This window comes from Neolamprologus multifasciatus, chromosome 17, assembly GCF_963576455.1.
Source record: "Neolamprologus multifasciatus chromosome 17, fNeoMul1.2, whole genome shotgun sequence".
In the NCBI taxonomy this organism is placed as follows: Eukaryota; Metazoa; Chordata; class Actinopteri; order Cichliformes; family Cichlidae; genus Neolamprologus; species Neolamprologus multifasciatus.
Window position 1 is genome coordinate 23,173,434 of NC_140455.1, and position 17,073 is coordinate 23,190,506.

General features: G+C 40.7%; 1 protein-coding gene across 2 annotated transcripts in view; it reads left to right on the plus strand.

The window, feature by feature from the left end:
- The first annotated feature begins 7,686 nt into the window (after nucleotides 1–7,686).
- acss3 (acyl-CoA synthetase short chain family member 3) overlaps nucleotides 7,687–17,073 on the plus strand; it is a 66,330-nt gene continuing 56,943 nt past the window's right edge. The window contains exons 1-7 of one of the 2 annotated variants that reach the window (XM_085138676.1): nucleotides 7,687–8,364; nucleotides 10,940–11,084; nucleotides 11,773–11,961; nucleotides 12,854–12,988; nucleotides 15,375–15,515; nucleotides 16,197–16,277; nucleotides 16,550–16,645. In XM_085138676.1, the coding sequence (XP_084994802.1) occupies nucleotides 8,048–8,364; nucleotides 10,940–11,084; nucleotides 11,773–11,961; nucleotides 12,854–12,988; nucleotides 15,375–15,515; nucleotides 16,197–16,277; nucleotides 16,550–16,645 (1,104 nt within the window). In that variant the 5' untranslated portion in view covers nucleotides 7,687–8,047. Of the gene's footprint in view, nucleotides 8,365–8,733; nucleotides 9,033–10,939; nucleotides 11,085–11,772; nucleotides 11,962–12,853; nucleotides 12,989–15,374; nucleotides 15,516–16,196; nucleotides 16,278–16,549; nucleotides 16,646–17,073 lie in introns of those variants that run through there. The other variant, XM_085138677.1, reaches the window with a different exon arrangement.

The window sequence follows — 17,073 nt, forward strand, 5'->3', positions numbered from 1 at the left end:
GGGAGTGGCTGGGAGAGGATTAGACTATCTCCATCCATCTCCGTCACCTGGTGCTGTTATCAGCTGTTTTGTGCTTTATGCGCTACTGTTTACGCTCTTAATGAAAAATAGTATTCGCGTTTTTTTTGGCTTTTTTTTTTTTTTTTTTTAAATAGAAAATCATTTGGATTTTTCAAGATGAAAATGAATTTGATAACATATAAAAACCAAAACATACATTAATTTTTAAAAATTCTTTACATTAGATCAAAAATATATTGTCTACAAAAAGTGTTGGAAGCGCTTGGAAGTGCACCCCTCCTACCAGCAGGGGGAGACTCTTATGGTTGCACCAATACCTTGGCTTTAATTTATGATCTCAGGAAACTGTTTCCCGATTAGTTTATGGCCGCAAATGCTAGTTTTGGGCCTCACTAAATACACCATAATGTTTAATTGAATAACTATGGACTTCTTTAGATTAAAAAGGTAGACTAAAGCAGGGTATGTTTTACTATGATTTACAAATCACTTGCCTATGAGGATGCAACGTCTCTTAGTGTCACATATTCCTCACATATGTCTTGATGCATGCTCAGTCATCCAGGTAAATTAATCCCAAAAGGTTGATTCTGTTCATCTGGACAAAAACGTTAGTCCAGATGAACAGAATCAACCTTTTGGGATTCCTCACATCTGGTTTCAAAGCACCTTCATGCTTTACAACAGGGCTCTGAGAGGTCACAGTGGCTACATTTATCTTTAATACACAATCTTTGGATTAATCATGTGCTGTATATAAAATATGGACTTGTGAAAACTTTGCCATACTCTGCAGTTTTTCTAATGGCCAACAGGGGGCAAAAAGTCTGATCGTATAGCGCTGCAGTCTGACAATCATATGATTCATTTCGTTTTGCAAGCTACATTTAATTTGAAAAGATGAGTTATTGTAAGCTTATGAAATCAATAAATAACAGATGTCCAGCTTTTCAGGAGAAAGAGTGATGTGGTAAGTTCAACAGAGAATGCAGCTGTGTTGTATTCAAAGTTTTAATGTTGAACATATTGTTTAAAAAACAGGATATAGGCCGCAGCTGTGATAACAGAGTTCCCTTTTCTTCATGGGTTTTTAGCAGCATTTGGGAACTTAATTGCAATGTTCTACTCTTACGTAGGCACAAAAGGTTTTGTGGAAAGCACTGGTCCTGCTTCCAGACAGTCCAGTTCACCACAAAAGTGTTGCACAGAGTTACAGTCAGGACTCTGTGCACAACTCTGTCTTCTTGCATACCAAACAGGGTGAGCCATTTCTTAAAGAACCTGCCTTTGTGAATACTGACAATGTAAAACTGCCAGAGCACACCTCTTCTTTGGATTGATTTAAGTCCACATATTACTGAACATGTTTATTTTTTACAGTTTATCATAGCCATCTTCTTCAACTTATCCTATTCAGGGTTGCAGGGAGACTGGAGCCTCTCATGGCCTTCACAGAGTGAGAGACCCTTTATTTCCCTGTAGGAAAAGCAATTCTCTGCATTTATCCCATCCTTAGTATTTGAGGCTGTGGGCTTGTGGGATCAACTCCACGCTTCAAGTCTGTGCCTTGGTCAAGGGCACAATTACAAGAAAATTAACCCAGCATGTTTTGATTGTTGGACAAACTGGAGCAGTTGGAGGCCACGGAGGTGTGAGGAGAATAACCAAACACCACATACAAGGGCATTACCTTTGCCATGATTCAACCCTAGAATCAGAACTAACAGCTAGTCACCGTTACTACAAGATGATTTTCTTTTCAGCGCTGTCTACTTGACTTGACTCACCTTAAGTGCCTTTGATAAAAGCAGGCATCTCAAAGTGCTTTTGATGGCAAGCCCATAAATGAAATTACACGTAATTGTCAGGCACAAAACTGATTTTAAAAACATACATTACAACCTTAACAACTAAGCATAAAGATATAACACTTCAGTACGTCAAGTCAAAAGCCAAATTAAGATTAAGATAGATCTTTAAACTCCTGAATATCGAGAGAGCTCTGCATTCTGACATCAGGAGTGTTACTCAGTTTAGGCTCATAAAAACAAGAGGTAGCCTGACTAGTGCTCTCATGGGACACATAAGATACCTTTTAAAAGAAGAGGGATGGCGGACCTTAGTCATTAAGCTAATAATATGTTGAAAAACAGTCAAAATTGGTATTCCATCTTTCACAGTAACGTATTTGAAAAGTTTCACCATATTGCAGTCAACCAGCTTGACCTGGATTGCATGCTGAATCTCACAATGATGCTCACATGTGTGTTTTGTGCACACATGAACACTTACACAGCTATAATCCTTGCACTTCAGAGATCAGGTGATTGCAACCAAGCTTGCCATGGAGGCTCATTGTGAACCACTGAGCCATACTGCCTGTTATCTTCTCTCCTGGCTACATGCACAGCATACAGCCAGATAAGGACCGGATGACGGTAGTGAACCTAAATTGGAGGGCTTAAGAATTAATCCTCATGTTTATGTGCTACCACAGAATCGTGCCAAACCGCTGGCTCTCTTCATTTACTGTAGATCTGTTGCCTAATGGTGCCTGCTGCTTTGGCGTGTCTCATACATGGGCAGACATTACAGCTGACAGAAGCCATGCTCAACAGAAATAAGAAGAGATTCCCAGGTTGGAGAGATGCTAAAGCAGCATGACGTGTCACATGGCTCACAAACCATGACTTCGCCATGACAAATGCAAGTTGTAAACATGAATACACACCTGAGGCAATGACTAGCACTTATACTAATATGTGCACAGCTGTTCAGAGCAAAACCTAGGCTCATAAACACAGACATTTTACTTAAATCCCATTTATCTTGTCATGCATTGCACTAAATATTTTAGCCCACACCCAGCTGGGAGGCAAATGCCACACCTCTTTACCTCACTTCACTTCAAATTGGCTGCTATATCTAAAACATTAAATAAATTTAATGTACCCCTATTATATATCATTTAAATTCCATTCTCAGCACTTTTAAATATTTAACAGCTTCCTCTGCATTTGAATTAAACAATTTCTAAACTTGTACGCTTCTTACAAACACATAGTCCTTAAGTAAAAGCAAATTCAATCCACCAACAGTCCCACACAGCTGTGTGCAGATGCAAAATAGTGGTGAGTGGTAGGCTGCAAGGACGGTTTGAGAGGGCGAGGGCTTAGAGAGCACACAGAAAGAGGGCACAGCGAGATTACAGGCTTCCATCTATATGGGCGGGAATACAGGTCTGCCTTTTTTTACGAGGTTGGGATTATGCTGCACTGGTCTTTAAGCCGCAAAGCTGCAAGTGAATTGATTTCTGAAATGCCTCCACTTCCACGGAAGGAGATGCAAGAGGCCATGTGGACAGGGCAAATACAGACGGCTGGACTGTTTGCCTAGCAGATCAAAGCTCAGAGCATTAGCCAGTGTGCAAGTTCTATTTGTATCTTCAATTCCCATCAGTACCCATTCAAATTGAATTCAACAGGTAAGGTCATATGGGCATTTGGGGAAAAATTGGAACCTTATTCCTTTTCCTGCCACACATTCGTAAAAAAGATTAATATCACTCACATGGCTTTGATAAAAGGCTAATAAAATCCATAAAGGTTAGATTTTGTTTGGTTGACACAGAGAGTAAAGCTTTTAGCTCGAATTTATCCGACGGTGGTTTTACGGTGAGGGAAATAAGTATTTCACTAAATGATAACATGGGTTTCATTTCCAGGTAGCAACTGCTTATTAAAACAGGCCATTATTAAATTTGTCAACCATCGACTCCAATCCTTGTGCCGTGATCCATCCGGCATGCCACAGTGGGGAAAAAAAGATGAAAATTTCCTGTTGAGCGATAACGTCTCGAAAATAAAGTATTTATTGGATATTTTGTGTTAAGATGACAGGCTGCTTTTCCACAGCAGCTGGGTTGCTTATATTGCTCCATCAGATGGTGCCAGACAGATCATGAAAAAAACATCGTCTTGAAAAACGTGTGACAGATAATTCTTTAAAATTGTATTTATTCTTTAACGAGACAAGTTGATGCAACTAATTTCCTGTGTATGAACAACCAAGTGAAGGATGGTGATGTGCATGCACTTCTCCAGGCTGTTGTGTAAACTATGAATCTCACAGTTAAAGTTTTGTTTTAAGGCAAGTCAAGATGCACTTTTGTGAGTGGGTCTCAAAGTTTGGGCATTCCAAACTTTGGATGTGTGGATAACCAGGGGGGGAAAAGAGTAGAGTACCAAAACTGATCCTTGTTTTGAAATAACCAAGAGTTTGTTAATCTGCTGTTCTTCCGTTCATATGACAGAAAATCATCTTTCTTCTTTATTGTTAATATCTGCTAAGAAAAAAGACATAAGTCGTGGGACATTTACACTCAATGGTCACTTTATTAGGTACATCTATTCAACAGCTCATTAACACAAATATCTAATAAGCCAATCATATGGCAGCAACTTATTGCATTTAGGCATGCAGACAAGGTTAAGACAAGGTTCAAACTAAGCATGAAGAAGAAAGGTGATTTAAAGTGACTTTAAATGTGGCACGCTAGTTTGTACCAGACATTGGTCGGAGTACTTCAGAAACTGCTGATCTACTGGGATTCTCCCCTTACATCCCCTTCCTTGATTTCTGCTGCATCATTCAGATGGTAGGATCAAAATTTGGTGCAAACAACAAGAAAGCATGGATCCATCCTGCAATAGCTCAGCCTCTTGGTTGCGTCTGATGGTGTGGAGGATATTTTCTGGGCACTCTTTGGGCTGCTTAGTACCACCTGAGCTTCATTTTAACATAACAGCCTACCTGAGTTTTGTTGCTGACCATCTCCATCCCTTGATGAACATAGTGTAAACACTTTCTGATGGCATGCTATCTGGACCGAAATCTTTGATAATGGTTTATTCATATTGAATCTATGCCGTGAAGACAAAAAAAAGTTCTGAAGGCAGAAAGAATCCAGATACTCACGAAGTGTACTAATAAAGTGGCAGGTGACCTTCTGAAGTCAGGCAGGCCAGCACACAGATAACCTTCTTCAAATACTATATTGAACAAAGCCTGTCACACTGATTGCGACCCACTTCGGCAGCACCACTATGGGATTTAAACCTCTAATACAGAGTGTGAAACATATGGCGTGTCAGCTATAATCTGCACATTAAAAAGCCCACTGCAGTGGACAGCTCTGCAGAGACAGAAAGGTGAAAACAGAAGAGAAAGAAGGGACATTTCCATTTAATTTACACCAGTCAGCACTGTGCTGCAAGTTGTTTAGAATGGACAATGCAATCAGATTGGTTGTGCAAACTAACTCATTCGAGCCAGAAGTCTGAATGATCAGCAGTGTTAGTGTCTTCTTACTGGCAAAGACATTTGCCATGACCTGCTTTGTCACACTGAAGTAAGGTGGTTAAGCCACAGAGCTGGAACTGTGCTGACACTATTATTTGATTTATGACAGCAGCATTTCGTTGTGCTGACAGCAGACTGAATGGATGCGGGAAAACTGAGACATATTTATTCTTAAGACATCTGAGGATGTTCAGGATGTTTTTCTGGACGGTTCATTTAATGATTTTTTTTTCCAGAATGCACATTTTTTACATTGAAACCGAAGTGGAAATAACTGTTTTGTGAATTGTTTTGTTTTTGTCTCTTTTTTTTTCAAGATAAAGTGCTTGGTGCACTTGAGAGTTCAAACTGAGCTGTAGGTGGCCCATGGACAGAAACAAATTTGGCACCCAAGCTCTAACAGACTACTGACGCCCCCTTCAGGGAAACAGCACCAATTTACTTTGTCAAATAGTAATGGCTGATTGTGTGACGGCATCATAATTCCATCCTGATGCTTTCTGCAAACTGAAAACATGAATACATCCCAATGTATATTGAGCTTTGTCAAAGCCTTGAAATATACCTCAGTCCAACTTCATCTCATCTCCTCTTTTATCATGAATACACTAAGAGCATAATTAACAAGGGGTAATGGCTTTCACCTTTATTTATTTCCTGTAATGCCTGGGTGCCTCTAGTATTTTGTATATGAAGCAATCGCTGAAAGCAAATTCACTCAGCTCTAATAAACCGTTATGAAGTATCACTCACTTAAAACCATGAATGATATTGACTGAAATCTTTCGTTAGTCTTTCTGACAACTGCATCTAAAACCCATCCAGAATGTAAAACAGCGATCATTATCTTCAAACGAATTTGATTTTCAAACTACATTAAGACACTGCGGGCTAGAGTGATGAATCATTTCTCCATCGGTTTCTGAAGGGCAGTCGGCTGATTTCTGCTTTAAAACATTCACACTCATCACATCAAATCAAGACGGAGGGCTTATATAAAGCTATGAAAAGTTTAGGGTCTGATTAGCCTGTGAAAGCGGTAATAGATAGTGGTCTATGCACGTAAGGTGCCAGAGAGAATGATACATATTCAGCCAACACCATCTACTCTAATGTATATATATATATATATATATATATATATATATATATACATATATATGTATGGCAGTTCCTTGCTGTGATTTAGTGAGACCTTTTGGCCAAACAAATTATAGCATGAGAGGAGAAAGCATGGTTGAAATATGTGAAATATGATGAGATTTGAATCAATACTTAACTTAAAACTGGAAAAGAAAGAAAATTATAGTTCTGTTATGCTCAAATACCTTCAGGATAAGACGTGCAGGTGATGGGTGTAAGAAGGCATCAATCAGTTGCTGATTACTGATATCTTTTGCCAGCTGGGATAAAGATTTAACTTTTTATTCCCCCCACTTTTACTGAAATGGTGACAAGTGTCATAGAGCCAGTAGCTGCAATCCAACTCAAGCAGTGCTGTGCCACAGTGCAAATTTCGGTATCCATCTGATACCATGGGTTTTTTTTGAGATGTAAACAGCAATGTAAATGTCCCTGTCTCTAAAGGATCTCTCTATGTTTAAATGTACTGTAGGAGGCTATAAATAAAACAGAAGTCACAGTCAACACAAGAAGGTCCAGATACTTTTCATAGCGCACGTTTGAGATATATTTTTTCATTACCAAAAATAATCAATGTAAGACATCAGTGGACTACACACTAAACACATAGGATTTAAAGAAAGTATCGATCTTATAATGCTGATATCGTTCTGATACCAATAACGAAACTGTCATTGCACCACCTATACTGGACTGCTCAGCACATATAAACATAAACAGGTGATCTGAAATATTAGATGGATGAGTTATTTAACGAGGGGCACACTTCTTCAAGGGGTCAGCTGTATTATGGGTATTTACCAGTGACAGGGAAAGAAGTGCGGAGGCACAATCTGAGAGGACAAAGAGCTGCTGCCGCTGCTCATGTGCTGTGATTGTATTGGAAAATCGGCTTAATGAAAGATGCAAATATTTTTAAGGTTTTTAAATGACTCTACACGAGTAATTATTCCCATTAATACCCACAAGCAAACAAATGAATGCACGCCATGATCAGTTTTAGCAGATGTGGGGCTATTTGCATTTTTCCACTCAAGGGGGAGTATTGATATTACCTCGAGGACAATTAAAATTTAATGATGCTGGAAGTAAACATAAATAAATAAATAAATAAATAAATAAATAAATAATTCCGGTGGACAGGAGGTACAGTTGCTATCAACAATGTTCCTCTCTTCTTTGCACTGCACGGCAGAATTCTTGCTTAATGTTAGAAAAATGTCTTAGGATTATTTTCCACCCGAAATAGTTGGTTTAAGAAAGCTGCGGTGGAGCTTATGTGTTGTGTAATCACGCTGACTGTGTTTTAAAATCCTTCTGCAGCATCAACTACATCCAGTTCACAGTTCACAGCCTTCCCTGAGGCACTTGTTAAGAATTTCTGCAGAAGTCCTCTGCCTTTAAGTGGGCCCGCATGACGTCGTTTAGCATTGAACTGTAGAAGCGGGCTCCAAAGCTGCACACAAAAACAAGAGGGACGCGGGAAAGCAGCGTGGAAGTTCAAAAAACGCCCCCAGCAACAATGCTTCTCAGGGTAAAACACTCAGTCCAGCGCCTGAATAACTGCGCTCCTGTCCTGCGGAAGAAGACACTCGGGAGGTTTGCTTGGACTCTCTGTGCAGCAGCAAAGCGAAATGCAGGTGAAGCATCTGGGAGTTTTAAGTCGCACTTCCCCACGCAGTGCTGCAGAAAGTATGCGTCTGATGCTGCGTACAGCCGAGTCTTCGCGGCGGCCAGGGACAACCCCGAGAAGTTTTGGGCTGACGTGGGGCGCGACATAAACTGGTTTGAGCCGTGGAGTAAAACTCTGCACGTTGAGGATCCGGTGTTCCCAAACTGGTAGGTTTCAGTGTGAACTACACGTGACCTGCACAACAGCTGGTGTTAAATGTTGTGTGGGCGAGTTGGAATGAAACGTGGTAAACAACCTGTGCGTGACCGCCACCTGTCTCATGAGTGAAATCAACGCGTTCTCTCATGTATGATAATATCCCATAGAGTGGACACACGCCCTCAATAATCTCATAACCCTGAAGTTATTTGCTTAGTAATGAATAACTTTTGGGCAACTCACATAGAAACCACGATATTGTGGTTCATTTTCTCTTCATCCAACCCACATAGCTTCGTCATTTTACTCTTTTATGCGCGTGACTGTACGATTAATTTATTACAATGGGGGGGGGGGGGGGGGGGGGGAATTAACAACTGGATAACCCGGAGGGTTGTCCTGTTGTGAGTGGTTGGTTTAGGAAGGGGAAACGTCAGCTCTGTTATGATTGGTTATTAAGTTGTTAGCGATCCCTGGAGGAACGTCTATTTCTTCTGTGATTGGTAGTTTTGCCGAGAGCCAATGGGTGACGATCAGGAAGTGTGTGGACTTCAAGTGGCTCTGCTGTTGATGTAAAGTCTATGGAATCGCGTTGACCCCAGAAAACGAACCACATTTTTGCTTATTGCACTATCCTGGGTGCTCTTATCAGACAGCTGCAACGTTCACTACCCAGGTCATTATTCAAACAGGTATTTAGAGCAGGGAAGTTCCCAGGAACTTTGAAAGCATTAATTGGTGGGATGTATATCTGTCTGGTATTAAATTATGACCACCTGCCTCCTTTTTTATGGAGCCCCCTTCGAAACAGAAATGTGGAGGCATGGACTCTCAGTAGGTTTGCATTCTTTTCATAGGGCATTCTGCTGCCAGCTGTTCACCAGGTAAAGAATGCACAGCACCCAGCCATCCATATGATGTAAAAGAAATTGTGACTCATCAGAGTCTGTTGTCCAGCTGTCTAGTTCTGATGCTCATGTCCCCCTTCTTCTTGGTTTCGGCAGTGGTTGGGGGGTAAGCATGGGGACACTGACTGGTTTTATGCAGCCATATAAAAACAAAAAAACAAATACAATGGCAATTCACTGTGTATTCTGATACTTTTCTATGGTGACAGAATACAACATAGAAGGGAACTAGCATTACATTTTTTTGGCAATTTGATACTACAGCGTTCTTCTCCCATGTGCTTCATTGAGCCTTGCCCACTCATGACGCTGTCACTGGGTCACCACTGTTTCTTCCTTGGACCATTTTTGAGAGTTACTGAAATGCAATTCTTTCCGTTTTACAGAGAGAAAGAATATGATTGAACATTTAAGGCGGTTCCCTGTGAGAGTGAGAACAGTTAACTTAATGGGCATGTCAGTGAGGAAGGATGGGCCCCAAGATGAGGCTTGAGGAATAATTAGGAAATCAAGGGTCCGTCAAGAGTCAGAAGTATGATATATGTTTGGGGAAACAATACTGTGTGTACGTAGGAGATGATGATAATGAGTGTATATGTGTGCATGTTGTGGGCATGGAGAGGATATTGTAATGGAGTACCAGGTTGCACTAGTACTCCAAAAGTTGAGTACTATCCTCCCCCCTAAGCTCCAAAAAGTAGTATAAATATATATATATTTTTTTTATCAAAGAAATAAAACACAAGTCGTTTCATCAGGTTGCTGCTACCTTAAAGGGTTGGTAAAAAAAGAAAAGAAAATTGTCTCAGAGCTTGAAACACCACTAGTTTTGGCCAAGCAGCCAACTAGCAACAATTAGATATGACAAAGTATCAAAATCCCACATTTTAAAAGCAATATTTTTTTTCTGTTAAATATTTAAAAGTAATATTTTCAGAACAGATGTTATGGTTTGGCCTGACTTGTTCAGGGCACTTATTTAAAAAAACAAAAAATTGGGAAACCATTAAAACTATCAAAGGATGTGAGGTGATTAATGTGGTTAGTTTCCTACAATGTGCAAAAGATAAATAAATTAAATAAAAAAGGGTAATTATACCTGCATCCACAGTTAAAGATGTGAAAGTAAATTATAGGATGCTTACAGGAAAAAAAAACAACCCAAAATTTAGCTGTAAAACAAAACAGCATGTGGCACAGCAGCCTGCATACACCCTCACAGCCGCCTGCACTGAGAATAGTATAAACTGAAATTCCTTTCTTTTTTCTTTTGTTTCGTGGGTGGAGTTGTCAGCTATACCATGTATCCTAGGAAAAGAGAGCTGTCTGAATGTGCTGCAGTGAAGATGAAGGACACGGCCACCATGTCTGTATGTCCATGTGGCTTCCAAAACAGCAGATCCCAGACACCATCTGCTCAACCTGCCTGCTGCTCTTTATCCATATGCGCAGTGCCAGAATGAGCTCAAACGATTGCCTTATCAAGAACATTGGTTCACTGTGTGCAACTGTCAAAAGCAGCTGCATATGTTTGGCTCAGACTGGTTTTTATTTTAAAAAAATGAGCTCTAAACCAGGCAAAAACCCACATTATATGCTGGTAAAGATGCTGACAGACATGTGTCTCTGTTCATGTGTCTGTTACTTGTTGTTTGAAGGTGTATGTCTCTGTCAGGTTTGTCGGTGGAAAGCTAAACATGTGCTACAATGCCGTCGATCGACACATAGAAAGCGGCCGTGGAGAGCAGCCTGCGATCATATACGACAGCCCGGTGACCGGAACTAAACAGATCATCACTTTCAGGGAACTTCAGGACCAGGTAAATAGTTTTAATAAAAACCGAGCTTGCAGAACTAAACAGCACATGGACACAGATGGCAGTATGATATGACATTATTTTGCAGCATGAAACAAACTTTGCTGGGATTATGAGCATGTTAAAGTAGAAATGCTCTCTGGACATTAAATATCAAAGAGTTGGCCAAGAGTTTTGTAGCATGACGGCTGGTTTGAACCATAATTAGCATATAGATAGCTAAATACAAAGATAGATACAAAAGAGAAGAAAGAAGGGAAAATGATTGACATTTGGACCAATTATTCTGTTAAAACAACTCAATCTTTTTTTCTTTTTTTTTCTTTTTTTTTTTTAATAAAAAAACTATTTGGCGGTCTTTTTGGGGGTCTTTTTGGCCCAAGGGCTTAATGACATTTAATGAAATTTAAGAGATACTGACTTTCTTTCTAGATTGTTTGAACTGAAGCTAATTAGTAATTGGACCATGGATAAATTAAGCATTTCTTTCTACATTAATTATCCAACAACATATGCAGCATGCATAAAACTATTTCACTCTTGTTACCAGCTCTGCTTTGTGCTAGCATATTGGTTACGTTTGTTGTGAGCAGACATTTAAAATTAATTCATGCAGGAATTAAAAAAAAAAAAAGGATTGGAAACTTGGAAAAAAATCTGTGCTTTGTCTCCATGTGTCTCTGCAATCCAGGTGTCCAGGTTAGCAGGAGTCTTGGTGAAGAATGGGGTACAGAAAGGAGACCTTGTTGTCATCTACATGCCCATGGTGCCACAGGCCATGTTCACCATGTTGGCCTGTGCACGGATCGGTGCCCCACACAGCCTCATTTTTGGCGGCTTCGCCTCTAAAGAGCTGTCTGTCCGCATCAATCACGCTAAGGTTAGGTGCTGCTTTTTTCACCTTGTGCTTAAAATTGATCTTTTTTCTGTGCCTCAGCAACTGCATGAACTGTATTATATACGTACTCATTAAAAACCAGGGACGGGCTGAAGTTGGGCTAGGTCTTTGTTCATTTTCTGTATTTACATGAAGTAAGCAGATGCAAGCAGATGCGGATCACTGCAAATACCAGTAATTGGACAATTCTGACTTTTATGTGCCATTAGCTAAAATACTTAAATACATCTTAAACACTAGAGCCAAAGAAATGTCTTTTTTCATCTACAATGCAAAGATCTCGCCTTTCCTTTCAGAACCACTCGTAATGATTTCCCTGGCATCTCCAGTGAAATTTTATAATAATAATAATATGAGAATAGAAAAATTAATGTGGAAGAGACGTCTTTATACTACAAATGTGAAAGAACTGCAGTGAGCATTGCTTTCTTTCTTTGCTTTCTTTCTTAGGGGACAATTAAGAGTAAACTATGACATTTTAACACAGAAATAAATGCTTATGCAGTTTAGCTAAAGCATGTATTCTGTTGCTTTGCAGAACAAATTTGTTGTGAAATGTTAATTTTGCATAACCTACCAAAACTAAACACAGAGAAGCTTTCAAGAGAATATAACCAATACTGGAACCAAAATGTGTTTGCCAAATAGGAGAAGTGTCCTTTACGGTTTTGGTCTATGTACGTTCCAAATCCAAGAATTTGTAGGAACACCTGAGATCTTGTGCAGAGTTTGTGAACTACATTTGACAGGACGCCAGAGCAGACTTAAACCTGTAATGGCTCGTTTGGTAGGCAGAAAAATGACTGATTCATACCTGAGTGAGCTATAAGCTTGTTACACTTGAACCCAAATTCCCAAATGATCTGTTTTTCAGCCCAAGCTGTTGGTTACAGCCTCATTTGGCATCGAGCCAGGCAGAAGAGTGGAGTACATCCCTCTGGTGAAGAAGGCCCTGGAGATGAGCTCTCACAGGCCCACGAAAGTCCTTATCTACAACAGGCCGAACATGGTAAAAACCGTAGCAAAAATGTTATTTTCCTTTTCCACAGTAAGCAGCAGCACACTTAATGACTCATTGAAATCATTCAATTCAATTCAATTCAATTTTATTTATATAGCGCCAAATCACAACAAATGTCGCCTCAAGGCGCTTCATAGATACAGAGAAAAGCCCAACAATCATATGACCCCCTATGAGCAAGCACTTTGGCGACAGTGGGAAGGAAAAACTCCCTTTTAACAGGAAGAAACCTCCGGCAGAACCAGGCTCAGGGAGGGGCGGCCATCTGCTGCGACCGGTTGGGGTGAGAGAAGGAAGACAGGATAAAGACATGCTGTGGAAGAGAGACAGAGATTAATAACAGATACGATTCAATACAGAGAGGTCTGTTAATACATAGTGAGTGAGAAAGGTGACTGGAAAGGAAAAACTCAATGCATCATGGGAATCCCCCGGCAGCCTACATCTATTGCAGCATAACTAAGGGAGGATTCAGGGTCACCTGGTCCAGCCCTAACTATATGCTTTAGCAAAAAGGAAGGTTTTAAGCCTAATCTTAAAAGTAGAGATAGTGTCTGTCTCCTGAATCCAAACTGGAAGCTGGTTCCACAGAAGAGGGGCCTGAAAACTGAAGGCTCTCCCTCCCATTCTACTTTTAAATACTCTAGGAACAACAAGTAGGCCTGCAGAGCGGGAGCGAAGTGCTCTAATAGGGTGATATGGTACTACAAGGTCATTAAGATAAGATGGGGCCTGATTATTTAAGACCTTGTATGTGAGGAGCAGGATTTTGAATCATTGAAGGTGTCAGTTGGAGGTAGGGATTTTTGTGGAGCCTGCACTTCTCGGCTGTTGCCAGGTTCGAACTTAAAGGCATTTCCGTGCTGGCTTCAGCCTGGAGCCATTTTCAGCTGCTGCTCGGTGACAGCGAGCAGATGTTTGGTTCTGCTTCACTTTTATACAGACGTAAATTAAACACTGCTGAATGTTATGTTTGGTGAACTTAACATTTCCTCTAACGGAGATTGCGGAGTATTGTCGTTTCTTTACTCGAACTGAATTCCTACCATCCGTGCCTCTGTTTGAGCTACTGCTCTCTAGCCTTGTGGTGAAATAAAATGAACATTGCACAATTTATTTTTATCTTGTTGCGCCTGTCTGGTCTTGTCTGTCAGGAAAGGATCCGGTGAATTAAGAGCGCTGTTTGGATTTTTGGGAGATTATATACACGTCGGACACAGGGAATTATGTGTATACAAGAAATTCACTGGTGGCTCAGTGCCATAAAAATCTGTGAACCACTACTTTAGATAGTTGCAGCTGCTTTGCAAAATGATTGCATTCGGTAAGCTGGAGGTAACTGTTCGGTAAGCGTTGTTAATTCAGCCAAGATGGTGCTCTGTCTGTGCTTTCAGTGAAGTGAGTAAAAAGTAATGCGCTTAGGAGAGCTAAAATGTATGTGGGAGATGTGCCTTTGCCTCAAGAATCTGAGTGATATTGATGATGTCTTGATCTTGACACTCTTTTATGGAAGCCAAGGGAGGGGAGGGGAAAAAAAAAGATTTGAGGATTTCTTTATCCTTCCAAAAGTGATTAAATGTTAATGGCAGTATCAAAGAGACGTCTGTGTTTGAAATGAGAAGAAATGTCAGCGGCAGCAGATGTAAGGGGCAATAATCTATGACCTGAAATGATTGCTGCTTGCCAGATTGCGATGACAGATGGGAGCTGGAACATAATATAAATAAAGGAATATATTTATTTGTGAGACTGACTCACTTCATAGGCAAGCAAGTAAAGCAAGATGGTCAAAACCACAGCTCTAACCATCGGAGTCAGTTGAATTGATCCTCACAGTTCACACTCCGAGAGCTCATCTATGTGACACTTTGTGACAAATAAATAACTGGGAGATATGAACGGCTGCTTCGCGAGTGACTGTCTCATCCCGCGGCGATCGTAAAACGAGTCATTAGCAGCGGCTGAACTTCCACAGTGAGCAGGAGGAGGCTGTCGCCGAGCAAATGAATCGCGTTATCTTCGCAGATGTGAAAGAATCAAAATAAATGGCAAAATATGTTTGGCTGCATGCAGCATGCAGTTAGATCCATAAATACTTGGATGACGGCACAGTTTTTGTGTTTTCGCCTCTTTAGAATGCTGCTGTGGATTTTAAGTCAAAACACTCGTGACATGATTTGAAGTGCAGTTAATCAGCTTGAATTCAAGTGTTGGATTAAACGTTGAGGGATTACAGCCATTTTTAACATAGTTCCCCTTTTTCAGAGTGCATTCAGATCCATGTGTGTTTGACTGATTTATACCTGGGTGTGCTGCCAGGTACATTAGATCTGGTGAAGACTGTATATCATCTCTATTTTTCTTTATATTTCAGGAAAGGGTATCGATGAGTCACGAGTTGAGCCTGGACTGGGATGAAGAGATGGCCACTGCTAGGCCACATGACTGTGCCTCTTTGCCCTCCAACCATCCGTTGTATGTACTCTATACATCTGGGACCACTGGGACGCCAAAGGTACTGGCAGCTATAACCATACACTCACATGCAGATGAGTTACAGGGTTTACTTTTAGCTGTGTTTGACTAGACGCTGCTAATTCTGTATGCAGCAGCTGTGTGACTCATCTGATCTTTGAGCCTGCAAAACAGTCCAGGCACAATCTAAACACCCCCCACATGACATAAATAAGACAGAAGTTTTCCAGAGTGTGAGCTGAACCTCTTGCAGGAGGAATTACCTGCAGGCAATTTCAAATGGAGGGGAAAGAAAAGGCCTGGCTCTTTTCAAATAGCATCATTTTGTCTTTGACCAACAGATGATATAAAATATCCTCCTGCTGGCTAGTTCCTGGGCTTAATAGTGCGGTTCTTGCCAGTTTTTTTTTTTCCTTTTTCCTGTGCGATTTCCCATGAATTTCTCAGTTATTGCTGTAGGGAGACCATAACTCTGAGAAGGCACACTCAATAGCTGAGGATGTTAGGACACACTATTTTGCTCAGGAATGTTTAGACAGCGCTATTAACTAATAAAAGGTGGGTGCCGGTTTGAGACGCAGTCATCTGGAAACAAGATGCCGTCCCCTTTGGAAAGGCAGCGCTGAGTGGCTGGTTTAAAATTGATATTAAACCCGTGCTTCTTTGCTTAGTGCAACACCTGCCACCGGTCTTAATGTTTTTCTTATCTCCCCCCTCCCAGGGTGTTGTGCGAGACACTGCAGGCTATGCTGTGATGCTGAAATGGACCATGTCAAATATTTATGGACTCAGTCCCGGAGAAGTAAGACAATAAAGCATCCGCTTCTGAGGTGGTGCCATGCTTAAGAACAAAGAGCATATAGAGACAGACTGCTCTCTGCTTGAAAGGACCTCTGACTACCATTTAAACATACAATACACAATAATCCTACACTCAACTTGCGGTATTTCATTTTCACTATATAACTGGCTGTTCTGTTTACATTTATTATGCCTTTAAGTAAAATGAGTTTTTACTTAATTTTTCATGCATTTTTGTTGTGACAACTCAGTGCATTGATCCCTTTTTGGCAGGTTTGGTGGGCAGCTTCAGACCTAGGCTGGGTGGTTGGCCATTCTTATATCTGCTATGGTCCTTTGCTACACGGTAACGGCACTGTTCTCTATGAGGTACGTACCTCCGAATTTAATATCTCAAACTAACTACTGCGGTGTTAGATTACAACAGGAAGTGCCAGAATATGTGCAATAAAACCTTAAGCGAACAATGTTCAGAGCTAAATAAGTTACACCTTTGTTGGCTTGACAAACTGAAGCCAGCCACGATTGGCTAAAGACTCCAGTTTATATGGAGTGAAACTGAAGAAGTTCAAGATGTGGTGAACTGTGTGAACCTGTGTCCATATTTGACTCTAGCTGCTGCAGAGAAGCTGCAGCTCTAACTGTGCCAGACCTTTGCTCCTTTTATTGTTTGGTTCTTGGTTTCAGTCGGTTGAACACCAGCACATAGTCTACACCTTCCAACCCGGGTATTAAAGAGTTTTTAGTTTGCAGGATGCATTTGTTGGACTTGAGTCTTTAAATTTCCTGTGTTGAAG